This window comes from Lichenostomus cassidix, chromosome 12, assembly GCF_008360975.1.
Source record: "Lichenostomus cassidix isolate B80296 chromosome 12, HeHo_3.0, whole genome shotgun sequence".
In the NCBI taxonomy this organism is placed as follows: domain Eukaryota; kingdom Metazoa; phylum Chordata; class Aves; order Passeriformes; family Meliphagidae; genus Lichenostomus; species Lichenostomus cassidix.
In genome coordinates, this window is record NC_139493.1 from 2,206,580 (window position 1) to 2,219,134 (window position 12,555).

General features: G+C 42.1%; 1 protein-coding gene across 2 annotated transcripts in view; it reads right to left on the reverse strand.

Annotated features, from left to right (window-relative positions):
* The window catches only part of LOC146431531 (contactin-6-like), a 122,622-nt gene that overhangs the window by 10,939 nt on the left and 99,128 nt on the right, over window positions 1-12,555 (reverse strand). For both annotated transcript variants that reach the window (XM_085072262.1, XM_085072263.1), the window contains exons 12-16: window positions 6,772-6,899; window positions 4,565-4,740; window positions 4,105-4,222; window positions 3,134-3,292; window positions 2,879-3,028 (exon numbers count right to left, since the gene is read on the reverse strand). In XM_085072262.1, coding sequence (XP_084928388.1) covers window positions 2,879-3,028; window positions 3,134-3,292; window positions 4,105-4,222; window positions 4,565-4,740; window positions 6,772-6,899 — 731 coding nt within the window. The remainder of the gene's footprint in view (window positions 1-2,878; window positions 3,029-3,133; window positions 3,293-4,104; window positions 4,223-4,564; window positions 4,741-6,771; window positions 6,900-12,555) is intronic.

A 12,555-nucleotide genomic window follows, 5' to 3' on the forward strand; every position in this document is an offset into this window, starting at 1 on the left:
AAAAAATTAATTAAAGAACTAGGAGCATCAAGTATCTGACATTATTATGCCTCATCAACTAATTGGCAAAATGATGTTCCATTCAGACTGTAGCTGCAACACTACTGATTTACTAATTATGCATTTGTTCAGTAAACATGTTGTTGGAGCAATATATTAATTTTTTTAATTGGTTGTATGCTTTTCTTAGCAAATTCAGTACTTGCAATTTGCTTTTCTCTTTCTCCCAAGACTGCAAGTGTCCAAAAGTTGTTTGATTAGGGCTGGATTTCTCCAGCATTCCCCAGATATACAGGATTTGGATCAAATTGTGTTGAGGTTGAAGGATCTTCTCATCACTCAAAGGGCTCATGGTGGAGAGGCAAAGAGAATATCAGCATTTCCTGCCTCTTGCTCCTTTTTGAGGTCCTTTCCAACCCAAACCATTCTATGGTTTTATGATACCATGCTCTTTTCCAGCTGCTGTAGAAGTATAAAAAAAGAGAACATCCCTGGAACTGGCAGAGACAGGAACCCTCTGTAGGACATTTGGGCTGGTGCCATCTGCAAACCCTTTCTTTAGAAATTTCAATTTTGTTTTTTCATTCCCTCCATTCAGCTCTCACTCTCTGAAAACTTAATGTGTAGGGTGAGAAATAAGTGCACCTCAGAAGCTTTTTTCAGAGATTCTGGGCAAGTTTTGCCATATCTTCTTGCCCTTCCCATTGACAAATGCATTAGCCCAGCTCCAGGGGTGGCAATAAAAGCAAAGGTACTTTAAATTCACAGCAGTTGAAGCCAACCATTACAATGTCCAGAATCCAGTCCATATATAAATCTTTATCTGATTTCCTCCTCTAAAAATGGGAGGAATTTCAGGATAATTTTGCTGTGCAGCCATAAAAGTGAGTGCAAGTGCAAACAGTCTGGGCTCTTCTGGAGGCTTTTGCAGAGCTGTTCAATTTTGTCACTCACAATCAATGTCTTTGGGCACATCAGAGGCAAATAATCTCAGACTGACAAGAACTGCATGGAAAATGCAAAACAAACTTTCCAGCCTGGTGTTCCACTGTTTCATGAACCAACTGATGCTCAATTAGCTCATGTGTTAAATGTGTTCAGTACTCACTACATTTGCATGGGGAAAATTTTGTGCTACTGCTCAGCAGAGCCTCAACTGGGTCAGAGTTGAGAAACAGATGAAAATTTACAGCTGAGTGCACCAACAGAGGCTCAATTAATTCTCAGCTCCATTTTAATGAAATGAACAGTGGCTCGTTTGCATCCACAAATCTACTAATGCTCAGATTTCAGCTGGCAAAATAGTTATTATAACAGCAGAGCTCAAATTCGCCCTTTCCTGGCAAGGCATTTGGTGTCCACACTGTCCTGCTGCTTTCAGTTTCCTATTCTGATTAAAATATTAAGGTAAGTTGTTATTTCCCTCTGTTTTGAGGCAGAATGGTTAACAGTAGTGAAGGGGTTAAGCAACTCAAACCTGAAATGAGTCTTTCTTGCCCCTTTTGTGAAACTTCAGACAGAGCTGCACTGTAAGGAAATAATCTTCCTTACGTTATTGCCATGATAAATAACAATAATTTTATTGTTTCTTTCTCCTTGCAGCCCCACTCTTGTGAATCCCTCTAACAAATAAATAAATAAAAGCTTTAAAAGATGAAAGCTTCCATTGGCTGTATGGTTTTGAATATCCCACTTTACAAAGCCCCACGGTGGTAACAGCAACAAAAACCTTCTCAAGATTAGTTTGGGCTTCGTGATCTGTCATGTAATGGAGAATATATATTTGTGCTGCTCTGCTGGAAAATTTAAAAAATCTGACCTCCTCTGGAAGGTGCTGGGGGTTAGAACTAGATAGTCTTTGAGGTCCCTACCAACCCAAACCATTCTGGGATTCTATTCCCAGGAACAAATAGATTCCACATTCTAAAAAAAAAAAAAAATTATTTTCTTCTGCATAATGTACAATACTGTATTTTGAGTTCTGTCCTGAACTGCAGCTTGCCAAACTCCTGAGCTTGGCAAATGAGATAAACAGAGAAGAGAAAGTGGATTGTAAAAGCTGCTTCCATTTTACTGCTTTCCGACCTATAAATACTGATTTTATAGGTGGGAGAGAGTTGATAAGCAGGGGGCTGGGAGGAACATAAAACAAACCCAACATTTGGGCTGCAAATAAATGGTACCAAACTAAGCAGGTCAGAGGGCTGACAGTGTTGGTCACCCAGGAATGATGCTGCTTCCTGTGAGGTTCCAACTCCCAGAAGATAAATGAGTAAAGGTCAGACAGAGAGAGAGTAAGGATTTCATTCTGGAGTCAGTGGAAGCTGATGGCTTCACTGGTCTTTGGATACTGTCATTTATTTCCTCCAATATCCACAGTTAAAGCCAATATCCTGTTCCTACTGATGCTCAGATATGAAACACCTCAGCAGCCAAGGCTTGTGCTGGGATTTCCAGACACTGGAGTCATGATTTCACGATGGAAAATTTGGGAAATTATTTCACCCTGGGTAGGGTAAAAACTTGGATTTAATTGGAAGAACACAAATGTTTCTCCCTAGCTGCTTGAGTGAAAGGTTGTGTTCAGCCATTTGGGACATATCAAAGGGAGGAGCATGGGCTAACTCCAGCCTTTATCATGGAATCCCAGAATGGTCTGGGTTGGAAGGGACCTTAAAGATCATTTCACTCCAACCTTGCCATGGGAAAGGACATCTTCCACCAGCTCAGGCTGTTCAGAGCCACATCCAGTACCATGGTCTAGTTGAAGACTCCCTGCTCATGGAATTGGGTAAATAACCCTGTGGGACTGAGTGGCTCTGCTGCAGTGAAATCCCCACCCCTGGGAGCTGGCAAATGGCAGAAAGCAGAGCCTTACCTGCTGCCTTGGTTTTCAGGAGAGCAGATGGTCTGCTCGGCTCCCCAATCCCAACGCTGTTGCTGGCAACCACTCGGAATTCATACTCAACCCAAGGGCTTAAATCCACCACTGTGGCCTTGTGAGTCCTGCCATTAATGACCTCAGGAGCTGAAGGCAAGCAGGACACCAACAATGGATTTTTGATGTAATTAATTGCATTTAGAAATTACAGTATAATTAAAAAAAATCCAAGGCAAGTCCCCAATTTCTCACCTGTGGCAACTGCCTGCCATCCCACCGAGAAGGGAGTCCTGGTCTGGACGCTGTAGATCTGCACTGGGCTGTTGTTATCTACCCCAGGCTTCCAGGATAAGCCAGCAGTCGTGCTAGAAACATGTTCAACTTTAACATCTTCTGGTGGACCTGGGGGGCCTGACACGATCAGCATTTTAAGAGGAAGGTATTGGGAAGAGAAGATTCACCGCTGGAATGGGTTGGGCAACTCTTTACTTTCTCAAGTCAGGGGAATTATTCATGAAGCTGCAGTGTCATAAAAGCAGCACAATCTCTAAATGATGGCTCCATGCCTGGGTTACATTTTTACGAGTCAGGAAAATTAATGTCTTGATGTCGCTAACATGAAAACTACAAACAAAGGAATGATTTCTTTTTTTGCCTGACAAAAGAAGGCACCCAATGTTGTCTTTTGTTGAGCCATTGAACATTTTGAGAATTCCTACTGAATTTAATCAGAAGTGAGGTTTAGAAAGAATGCAGGGTGGTGCACTACACAGATTTCTCATTTCTCTTAGGGTTTACAGATCTGCTCCCATGACAGCATTTCCTCACTGCTGGCAGCAGAAAGTTGAGTTAGAAAATTTTATTTCATATTATCTCCAAATAGGGGAAAGGAATGAGGTCTTTTGATTTTCCCAGCCTGCACAGTGACCCAGGGATGCCTGCAGGAAATGGTGACACTGCTGAAACTAGAGGATTTCCCTCTGACCTGTGTGGCCAGAAAATTTCATTTTCCAAAGAGACCATGGCAGAACTGCACAGGTTTCCCCAGGCTGGTCCAACACCAGGGTCATGCTGACCACAATTCTGGGCCCAAGACTACAAGATATAAAGCATTCCACTACTGAAATGTGGAATTGATATCCTGGGAATCATTTAAACAACAGCTGATGTTAAGAATTCCTGATTCCTCCAGAAGATCTGAGTTGTCTCCCTTACAGACATACCTCTCACAATTATATCTGCTGCTGCAGATTGCCTGTCTAAAGAAGTTTGCACCATGCACACATATTTCCCAGAATGATGGAGCTGAATATTTCTTATCATCAAATCCCCAGCAGATTCCTGGAGAGATAAAAAAAAAAAAAAAAGTAAACTAATCACTCACAACATGCTTTCCGTACTGGGCATTTTTATAAATTGCTCAATATTAATAAAAAATTCAGCTTTTAAATTAAAATATTCATAGCTATCATCAGTTTCTTTCATGGGAACATTTTTATTATGGCTTCACAAATAACTCAAGCGCCTTTATGAAATTTAGGGAAGCAAAATAAATGGTTGCAGCCCTTGTAAAGAAACAGTGATTTGCCAGGCATATAAACAGCGAGGGAGGAATTATGATAAACATTTGTGTCGTGGCCAGACTGTGGCAAAGGGTTTCATTAAGGACTTTGGGAAACTCACTCTTCCAATCCTTTCAAAGTGATGGATTCCTCTGCTCAATTCAATTCTCTGGCCGTTGAATTCCCATGAGAACAGCACGTCCAGGGAAGGGTCATGGGACACCTGGCATGGCAGGACAATGCTCTCTCCTACTGTTGCATCTGTGTCAGAAGGTGGAATGGTAATGACAGTCCTGTCTGAGGAGACAAAAAAAAAATGTTTTTAATTAAAACGCTTATAAAAAGAGCAGTTATTGAAGGAGTTTTGGGAAATGATTTCAAGTTGGCCCAAATGTTCTGTAATAAAGGGAATTCTCTCTGATCCAGCGATGATTTTAGATCATTGCTGTGGCAGCACCAGCCCCACCACCATGCTGTGTGCCTGGGAGTGAGCAGATGTCCCAGGAACACCCTAAATTAGTTAATATTTATATTAGGAACACCCTAAATTATATGACTTCATAAAGCCCATAATCAATAGTTAGGATTTCAGTCAAAAAGTGCAGACTTTATTACAACTCTTGAAAATGTTTCCAGGGTTCTTCAAACTTGAAGAGTTCTCCTGACCAAAAACTGCTGCAAAAGCACAATTGCTGCTCAACTCCACTTACTTTATCCATTGGCATCCTTAATCTTTATGAACGTTAGTGGTGCTTTACTCCCCAGCACTACTCATGTTGCAGCTTCAAAGAGGTTCCCAGGCAGGAAAATTATTTATTTGGTCATTTTTAACCCATTACACTGAGACCCAAACTTGCAGCTCTTACAAATGGAAATATCAGCTCACTGAAGGGGAAAGAAACAGGTTTACATGGCTTCAGTTTTGTTGACATGACTGGCAGACAGATTAGAGATAACAACCACTTTGTTGTAAGCAATTCCCTTGAATAAAGCTCTTGTGCATGAAAGTGTTATAAAATGGTGAGAATTTAGACACATGTAGAAAATGAGAGCAGAATCTCTTCAACAATATTAATGTGTTCTGAAAATAATGCGAGAGGAGGAGAAGGAAATGAGCGTGAGCTGTGTTAGTTCAGTGCTCATCACAGCAGCTCCTGGTGTCGGAAATCACAGAATTTTGGAATGGTTTGGGTCAGAAGTGACCTTAAATCCCATTCAGTGTCACCCTGCCATGGCAGGGACACCTTCCACTGTCCCAGGCTGCTCCAAGCCCTGTCCAGCCTGGCCCTGGACGCTGCTGTTATCATAAGAAAACTCCTTTATTACTGTCATGAACCTATTTGTCTTCACCAAATAAACATTGAAATCTGTCCTTTTGGGAATTACAGAGCTTGGGCATGAGATGTGTTTTTTAGTAGTGATAACAAAGGTACATTAATTTATTATGGTGTTGCCATCCTCTTGCACCTGTCCTTGTATCCCCCTCATCCCCACTAATGCAGAATGTTCACTTGGGTGATATTTTCTGCTTTTTTTTATGGGCTTGTCTTCAAAACTTCCACCTCAAATACTTTTTAAAAGCTTCTTAAAAGCTCTTGGTTCTGCCTCACCCATCCATCTCGCTTAGCAACAGCAAACATGCATTATATGGCAAATCCCATTCCGGAGGAGAAAAGAGAGAAGATGTTGTGAGTGCTGGAGGTGTAATAAAGACTTCTCCCACAAAGAATAAACAACTCAATGAGCAGCAATAAACTTAATTTGCACATTAGCTATGCTTTCCCAAGTTCTGACATTTCAGTTGAAAATAATGCTGAAGCAATGAGGCCTATAATTGAACAGCCCAAACTTCTCCAGAGGGGAAACAAAAACAAATGTTCCCTGCAAACAAGATCATTTTTATACCACGTTGTTACTCAGTGTTTTAATAAACTTCATAAATGCCAAACAAAATAATGTGTTTTTTTCATGTTTTAATGGGGATTTTCCCATATTGCTGCGATGTATGGGACATGTGAAAGGGGAAAGAACCTTTAGGAAGTCAGAGCTGCTGAAAGCCTGAAGTTCTTGGTGTTTTCACTGCTGGCTGTGACCAATCTCAGGTCACACTCTGAGCTCTGGCAGTGCTAATTGCTCTGCCAGGAGGTGAATATCAAAAAGATTTTTTTGCCAGATGCAAAGTTAGGGAGGAGGTCATCATACTACTGAAAACAAGGGTATTAAGAAACAAAAAGTTGCAAATTAAAATCAGAGGATCCTGAAATGGTTTGGGCTGGAAGGGACTTTAAAGCTCATCTCGTTCCCCAAAAGAAGGAAATGCTGAAATACCTTTCACAATGAGGTTCCCTGAGTTCCTGGCAGCTCCAAACTGGTTTGTGGCCACACAGGTGTAAACCCCAGCATCTGCCTTGGAGATGTTGGAGATCCTGAGGCTGCCATCCTCCAGGAACACCACCCTGGGGAAAAACAAATAAAATAGAATTATGGAATGCCAGAATGGCTTGGATTGCATGGAAACTTGGAGCTCATCCCATGTCCTGCCATGGCAGGGACACCTTCCCTGTCCCAGGTTACTCCAAGCCCTGTCCAGCCTGGCCTTGGACACTGCCAGGGATGGGGAATTCACAAATTTTATTTGCAACGATAGAAAAAGAGGAATACAAGATTTCTGGTAGAGGAATAATAACACAAATGCAACGCTACTTTTAATATTTAAACGTTTCCATTATGATTTTTCGCTTCTACAGCAAGCTGAATATGTGTTAACTAATTTTCACTTCTGCTGCTTATTAATTTCTATATTAGAAATGTTCTGTTGGCATACTGGGCTTGATCATTAATTATCCAGGTGATTTTCTCATAGCAAAATCTGGAGTTTCAGGAAAATGTTGAAAGACACAACTTGCTACTTAATTTTGCTATTTTTTACCATGAGAGGTTTTTGGGTTTTTTTTACAGATCTTAGTGTTCCTAAGGCAAGCTAAGGTTGTGTGTGAGCCCAGCTGCCTGTGGAATTTTGTCAGCATTATTAAAAGATATTATCAGACTGGCTGAGATGCTCAAATGCCACCTCACAAGCCAAGGAACCAAATCAAATCCATCACTGTCTCCCAGGGCCCTCAAACCACCTTGGAGTCACTGAGCTGTTTGTATCACTTTGCAGAGAACTGGGAAAAATTGCATTGAATGGTAATTTCAGAACCACTTTTGTTTTATGGACAAAATTAATTTTTAAGCTGGTTCATATATTTTTTTTCACGTTAATGAGATGTTTTAGGGTGGAATCAGGACAGAGATTGGCACATGATTTCCTTGGATGAACTGTCACTGTGTGCCTGGCACCTTCCTGCTGGCACATGCCAGGGCAGGATTTCAGGATTTTGGGGATTTTCTTCAGAAACACCCAGAACACACATCTGAAAGTAGGGGATTTAAAACTGAGAGCTGAATTAGCTGAAAAATGAACTTTAGCACAGAAAATATTACTTGGTAACGTTCTGGGTTTTTTTTATAACCAACACCCACCTGCTGCACCTGGTAAATATGGAATTTCTCGACCAAATTTTTTTCTGAGTTTAAAGGAAATTTAGGACATGAAGCTCCTGGAAATTGCCTAAAAATGGGGTCAAGGTCTCTATGTGAAGCTCCTCTTGCCATTAAGCTTAGTGCTCAACAAGCATCAGAGAATCTGCACCCAAATGCCACATTTCCTTACAGTAAAAAAAAAATCCAGTGAAAGTCACAACTCCACAGGAAACCAGGCTCCATTCACTCGCAGCAGCACTGCATCATTTTTTATATCCCTCATTTAATTGACATTCAACTCTAATACAAGAATCCTTTCATAAAATAGAAAATATCTAATTCATGCATCACAGCTTGGGTATTTAATATTTATTACTAACAACATAAGATTGGGTGATGTGCTGAATTATTAAAGGAAATGAACAATCACAGGAGCAGAAGTTGGAGCTGGCAGTAGCATCAGAACCATTAAACACACAAAAAAAACCCATCACAGTGTGTTTCTGTTCTCCTTTCTGTCATTTCCACACTTGTAGCTGCAGGTGGAACACACATCAGGCCTTGTCCTGTTTCTGTTACACTCCCAGCTGGGGAGGAGAAGCACTAAACTTGGATTTCTGGTGATCTTCTTGCTTATATCCCCCTAATTTCATGTCTCCCACACTCCTCTGACCTTTCCCTGCCCAGAGGTGTTCTCCTGAGCAGGGCAAGGTGAATTTAGCTGGCACTGGGGTGTGGAGCTGAGAGGGGAAGGGATTTAGGCTTGAATGGAAAATCTTTGTTTCCTTGGCAATAATCACCAGGTCCTGCAGCAGCTGTTGGTTTGTACTTGTGGTGCAGGGAGGAAATAAATTCAGGTTTCATAATCCATCATATTCAACTGGGGCAGGGCAAAACCAGGGAGCAGCAAAGTCCACTCTTCAATACAGAGTTGTGTCTGCTGGGTGATATTTTTTGGATAAGGAAGGATGAATGGAGGATGAATGAAACCCTCAGGGGAGGGCTAGGCTGGATTTTAGGGAAAGGTGTGTGAGGACACACCTGTGACTCCATGTCAAAGGCAGCTTTGAGTATGAAGAAACATTTGCAAGGATTCCCCTTCTGCCCCTGCAATATTTTTTTGCATTAATGATGCATTTCCTCACCTCAGCTTGCACCAGGCAGCAGCAAAACTGCTGGTGATAAAACAGGGGATGCAGTTGAGTGGCTGGGTAACATATGGTGCTCATCAAACAGCATCCAAAGAGATTCCAGTGTGAATCAGCAAATGTTCACAAATTGGGTACCTGAATAATAATTTATAACGAGCCACCTCGGTGTCTTTCTCTCCATCAAATATTGATGACCTGTTATTTTTACTGCATTTTCACCTGAAAGCTCTTAGGTGCAAATTAAAATCCAGAAGTGGCATAAAGCAAAGAAAAAAATCTCACAATCTCAGTCCCCAAAAGCTTCAGTGTAGGTAAATACACAGGAAAAAAACAGTCTGCAAAACAGAGAATAGCAAAGGGGAGAAGCTTTGAAAGCTCTGTCTCAACCCCTGTGGATTCTGGTTACAGCTTTGCCACTGAAGTTTGGTCATGCCTCAGATTTTTCATCCCTGTATTCTCCATGATGAATCGAGACCTTGATAATTCCCATCTCTCTCATTTAGCCACCCAGAGGGGTTTGTAGCCACTCAAGAGCTGACAGTGCCACGTTTGATCTGAAGAAATGCTGCTCTGAAACAATATTTCAATGGCTGGGCAGGCTGAGGATGGAATGGCTCTTTCCATGGATCAAACTGGAGCTTAGCAGAGAGAAAATGTGCTGAAGAGAAGCTGTTTGAAACAGGTCAGGCTACCTAACGACAATTAGAGCCAGCAGTAAATAAGACACTCAGGCACAATTTGTGTGAGAGCACAAAGGACTCCACAGTAATTAGTTTAGTGGGGAAGGGAATTAAAGACGGTTTGTAAAAAAAGTGAGACATTTCCAGCTGTCCTGAGGTCTGTGTCAGGAGAGGGATGAGAAGACAGAGCGCGGCAGAAAATCAAGATGATGCATTTCAAATGCAAGAAGAAAAACAACAAAGCCCTGTGAAACGCTGCCCCAGTTGCCAAGAGCAGCAAAGTCGCCCTGAAATCCCTCAGAGCCACGACTTCCTGCCCTGGGTGGCTTCAGAGAGGCTGCACTTTGTCCTCTCCCATTTCTCTTTCAAATCAGGGAGCTGTGATGCCAAAGGCAATGGGAATATTGCCTTTAATGGGCTTTGGATCAAGCTCTGAGCAACGGTTTAAAAAGAAGCTGTGAAAGGCACGTCTCACCTGCTGAAAGGCTCGCTGGAAAACATTCCTTTTCACAACATTTGAGGCTGTGTGAAGTCTATAGGCAATAATTCTGAGCAGCTGCATCACGAGACAAAGTGATTCCAAGCGCTGTGACAAGACAGGAAAGTTTAACTTGTCCAACACAAAGCAAGGAGGATATTTTGTCTGCCCGGAAAACCGGACTTCTCTCAATGAGTAAATAAATGCTGTCAAGGGTTGAAAAGCACAAGATCTGAGGCAGATCTGATCAATGCATCCCTGTGAAAGAAGGAGGAGAAGGAAGAGCTCAAGACCCAGCTGTTCATAAAGCCCTCAGGCAGCAAGGGATTGCTTAAGCACAAGCCTAACTGCAGGCTGGCATCTCTGACTTACAAAATGCTCCAATTCTGATCAGAGTCCTGCTGCCTCCTGTGCTTCTGCCTGCTGCTACCCCTGGGTGAAGCTCAATTAAAGCAGGCTGCTGTGAGGAAAAGGAGAGATGGAAATCCACTTCTGTCTATTCATACAAGGTTCCTGCATGCCAGGGTGAATTAGGAATACCCAGAAATGTTATTCAATATAGAATTGTGGAATGGTTTGGGTTGGAAGGGACCTTAAAGACCATCCAGTTCCATGGGTAGGGACACCTTCCACCATCCCAGGTTGCTCCAAGCCCTGTCCAGCCTGGCCTTGGACACTTCCAGGGATCCAGGGGCAGCCACAGCTTCTCTGGGCACCCTGTGGCAGTGTTTTGTCACCTGCATAGTGAAATATTTCTTCCTCATTCCTAATCTAACCTGACCCTGTTTTGCTCTAAACCCATCACATATAAACACTGAAATTCCCCTCTGAGTGACTCCTCCAGGGGATGAGATGAGATGAGCTGAGCACCACGTGCAGGCAGGGAAAACAAACAGCCTCCCCAGGATCTCCTGCAGCCAGAGCTCCGTGTGATGTTCAAAAAGGAAGAGTTTGCAAAGTTTGTGCAGAAGCCACGAGGCTGTGGGGAAGAAGTGAGAGCTCATTAAAATTGTCACACATACTTTTTAAGTAAAGAACTTGAGAAATCAAGCAGGGATGATAGGTGCAGCTTTTAATTAAGCAGGCTAAACAAACCAGCCCCGGATGTGTTGTCTCGTGTGAACAAAAGATTGTTGATGGCTATTTGCTTTGATCTTAAGAGCATGAAAGAACAATATGTATTTAACGGGGCTGATGGAAAACATAAAATCTGAGAAAAGAAAGAGGTGTCAAGTCATTAGATTTGAAAGTGCAGCAGGGGTAGCTCTGTGCACTGCTGCATTGTTCAGCCAATGTGTTTTCGGGAGAGGAGGATGATAATTCATGGATATGAAATGCATGGATTCAAACAGCAAAGGGCTTTGAAATCCCCATCAAAATCTCGAGCTGGATTGGTGTGAAACTGGGCTGAATTCGGCAGGTTTCAGCACCGCCGGAAGGACAGCTCTCCCTTCAAGGGCGTAATTCCTTTCCAAATAAAGTAACCCTGGGACTTTGTAAAGATTCCCTTTTTCTTGTCTCCTGTCTGCCTCTAATATCTGACACCTCCCAGCGTTATTGAAGCCTCATCGTGGCACCTGCAGATAAAAAGGGAGGAATCCAGATCTGATGAAATCAGAGGCAAAGTAATTTTTATTATCTGAGAAATCCTATTTGAAACCATGTCTGCTCAGCTTCCCTTTGCTGCTCAGGAGCAAACCCCCTCTTTATTTCCAGCCTGTGCAAAGATATATTGTTTATAAATTTCTCCAGACACACTGCCAGACACTGAGACAATATCTGACTCCTCTAATTTTACAAAGATTGAGGAGCAGGAGAAGCTGCGTTAGGAACTACAAAGGGAATTGAGTGAGGGGCAGAAAGACGAGCAGAGCTCCCAAGTGACTCGGAATTACCAGGGATTTATGCAGATGGAAATGTGAGTAAAGTTTGGCTGAGTGAATGACTTGTCCCTGCTGCTGACAGCCCTGGTATTTTTGAAAAGGTCCCAGCGAGTCCCATCTGAGATCTGACTGTCTGTATCATATGGTAATGATCTTTGTACCTGTTTATTCTATCCTGAGCCTCATTTGTATGCTAATGGTGTTGCCATTTAATAAACTATGCTTAAAAGATTTTCCTTATCTGCATGCTGATATAAATGAGCTTCAGGGTTGACTGACAATTAACTGGAAATCAAATAAATGCCACTATAATCTTTTAACTGTTTGGATCAAAACAAAGTTACACAATCTGGTTGAATAGTCTTATTAAAATGCTGTCGAAAATAATATTATTA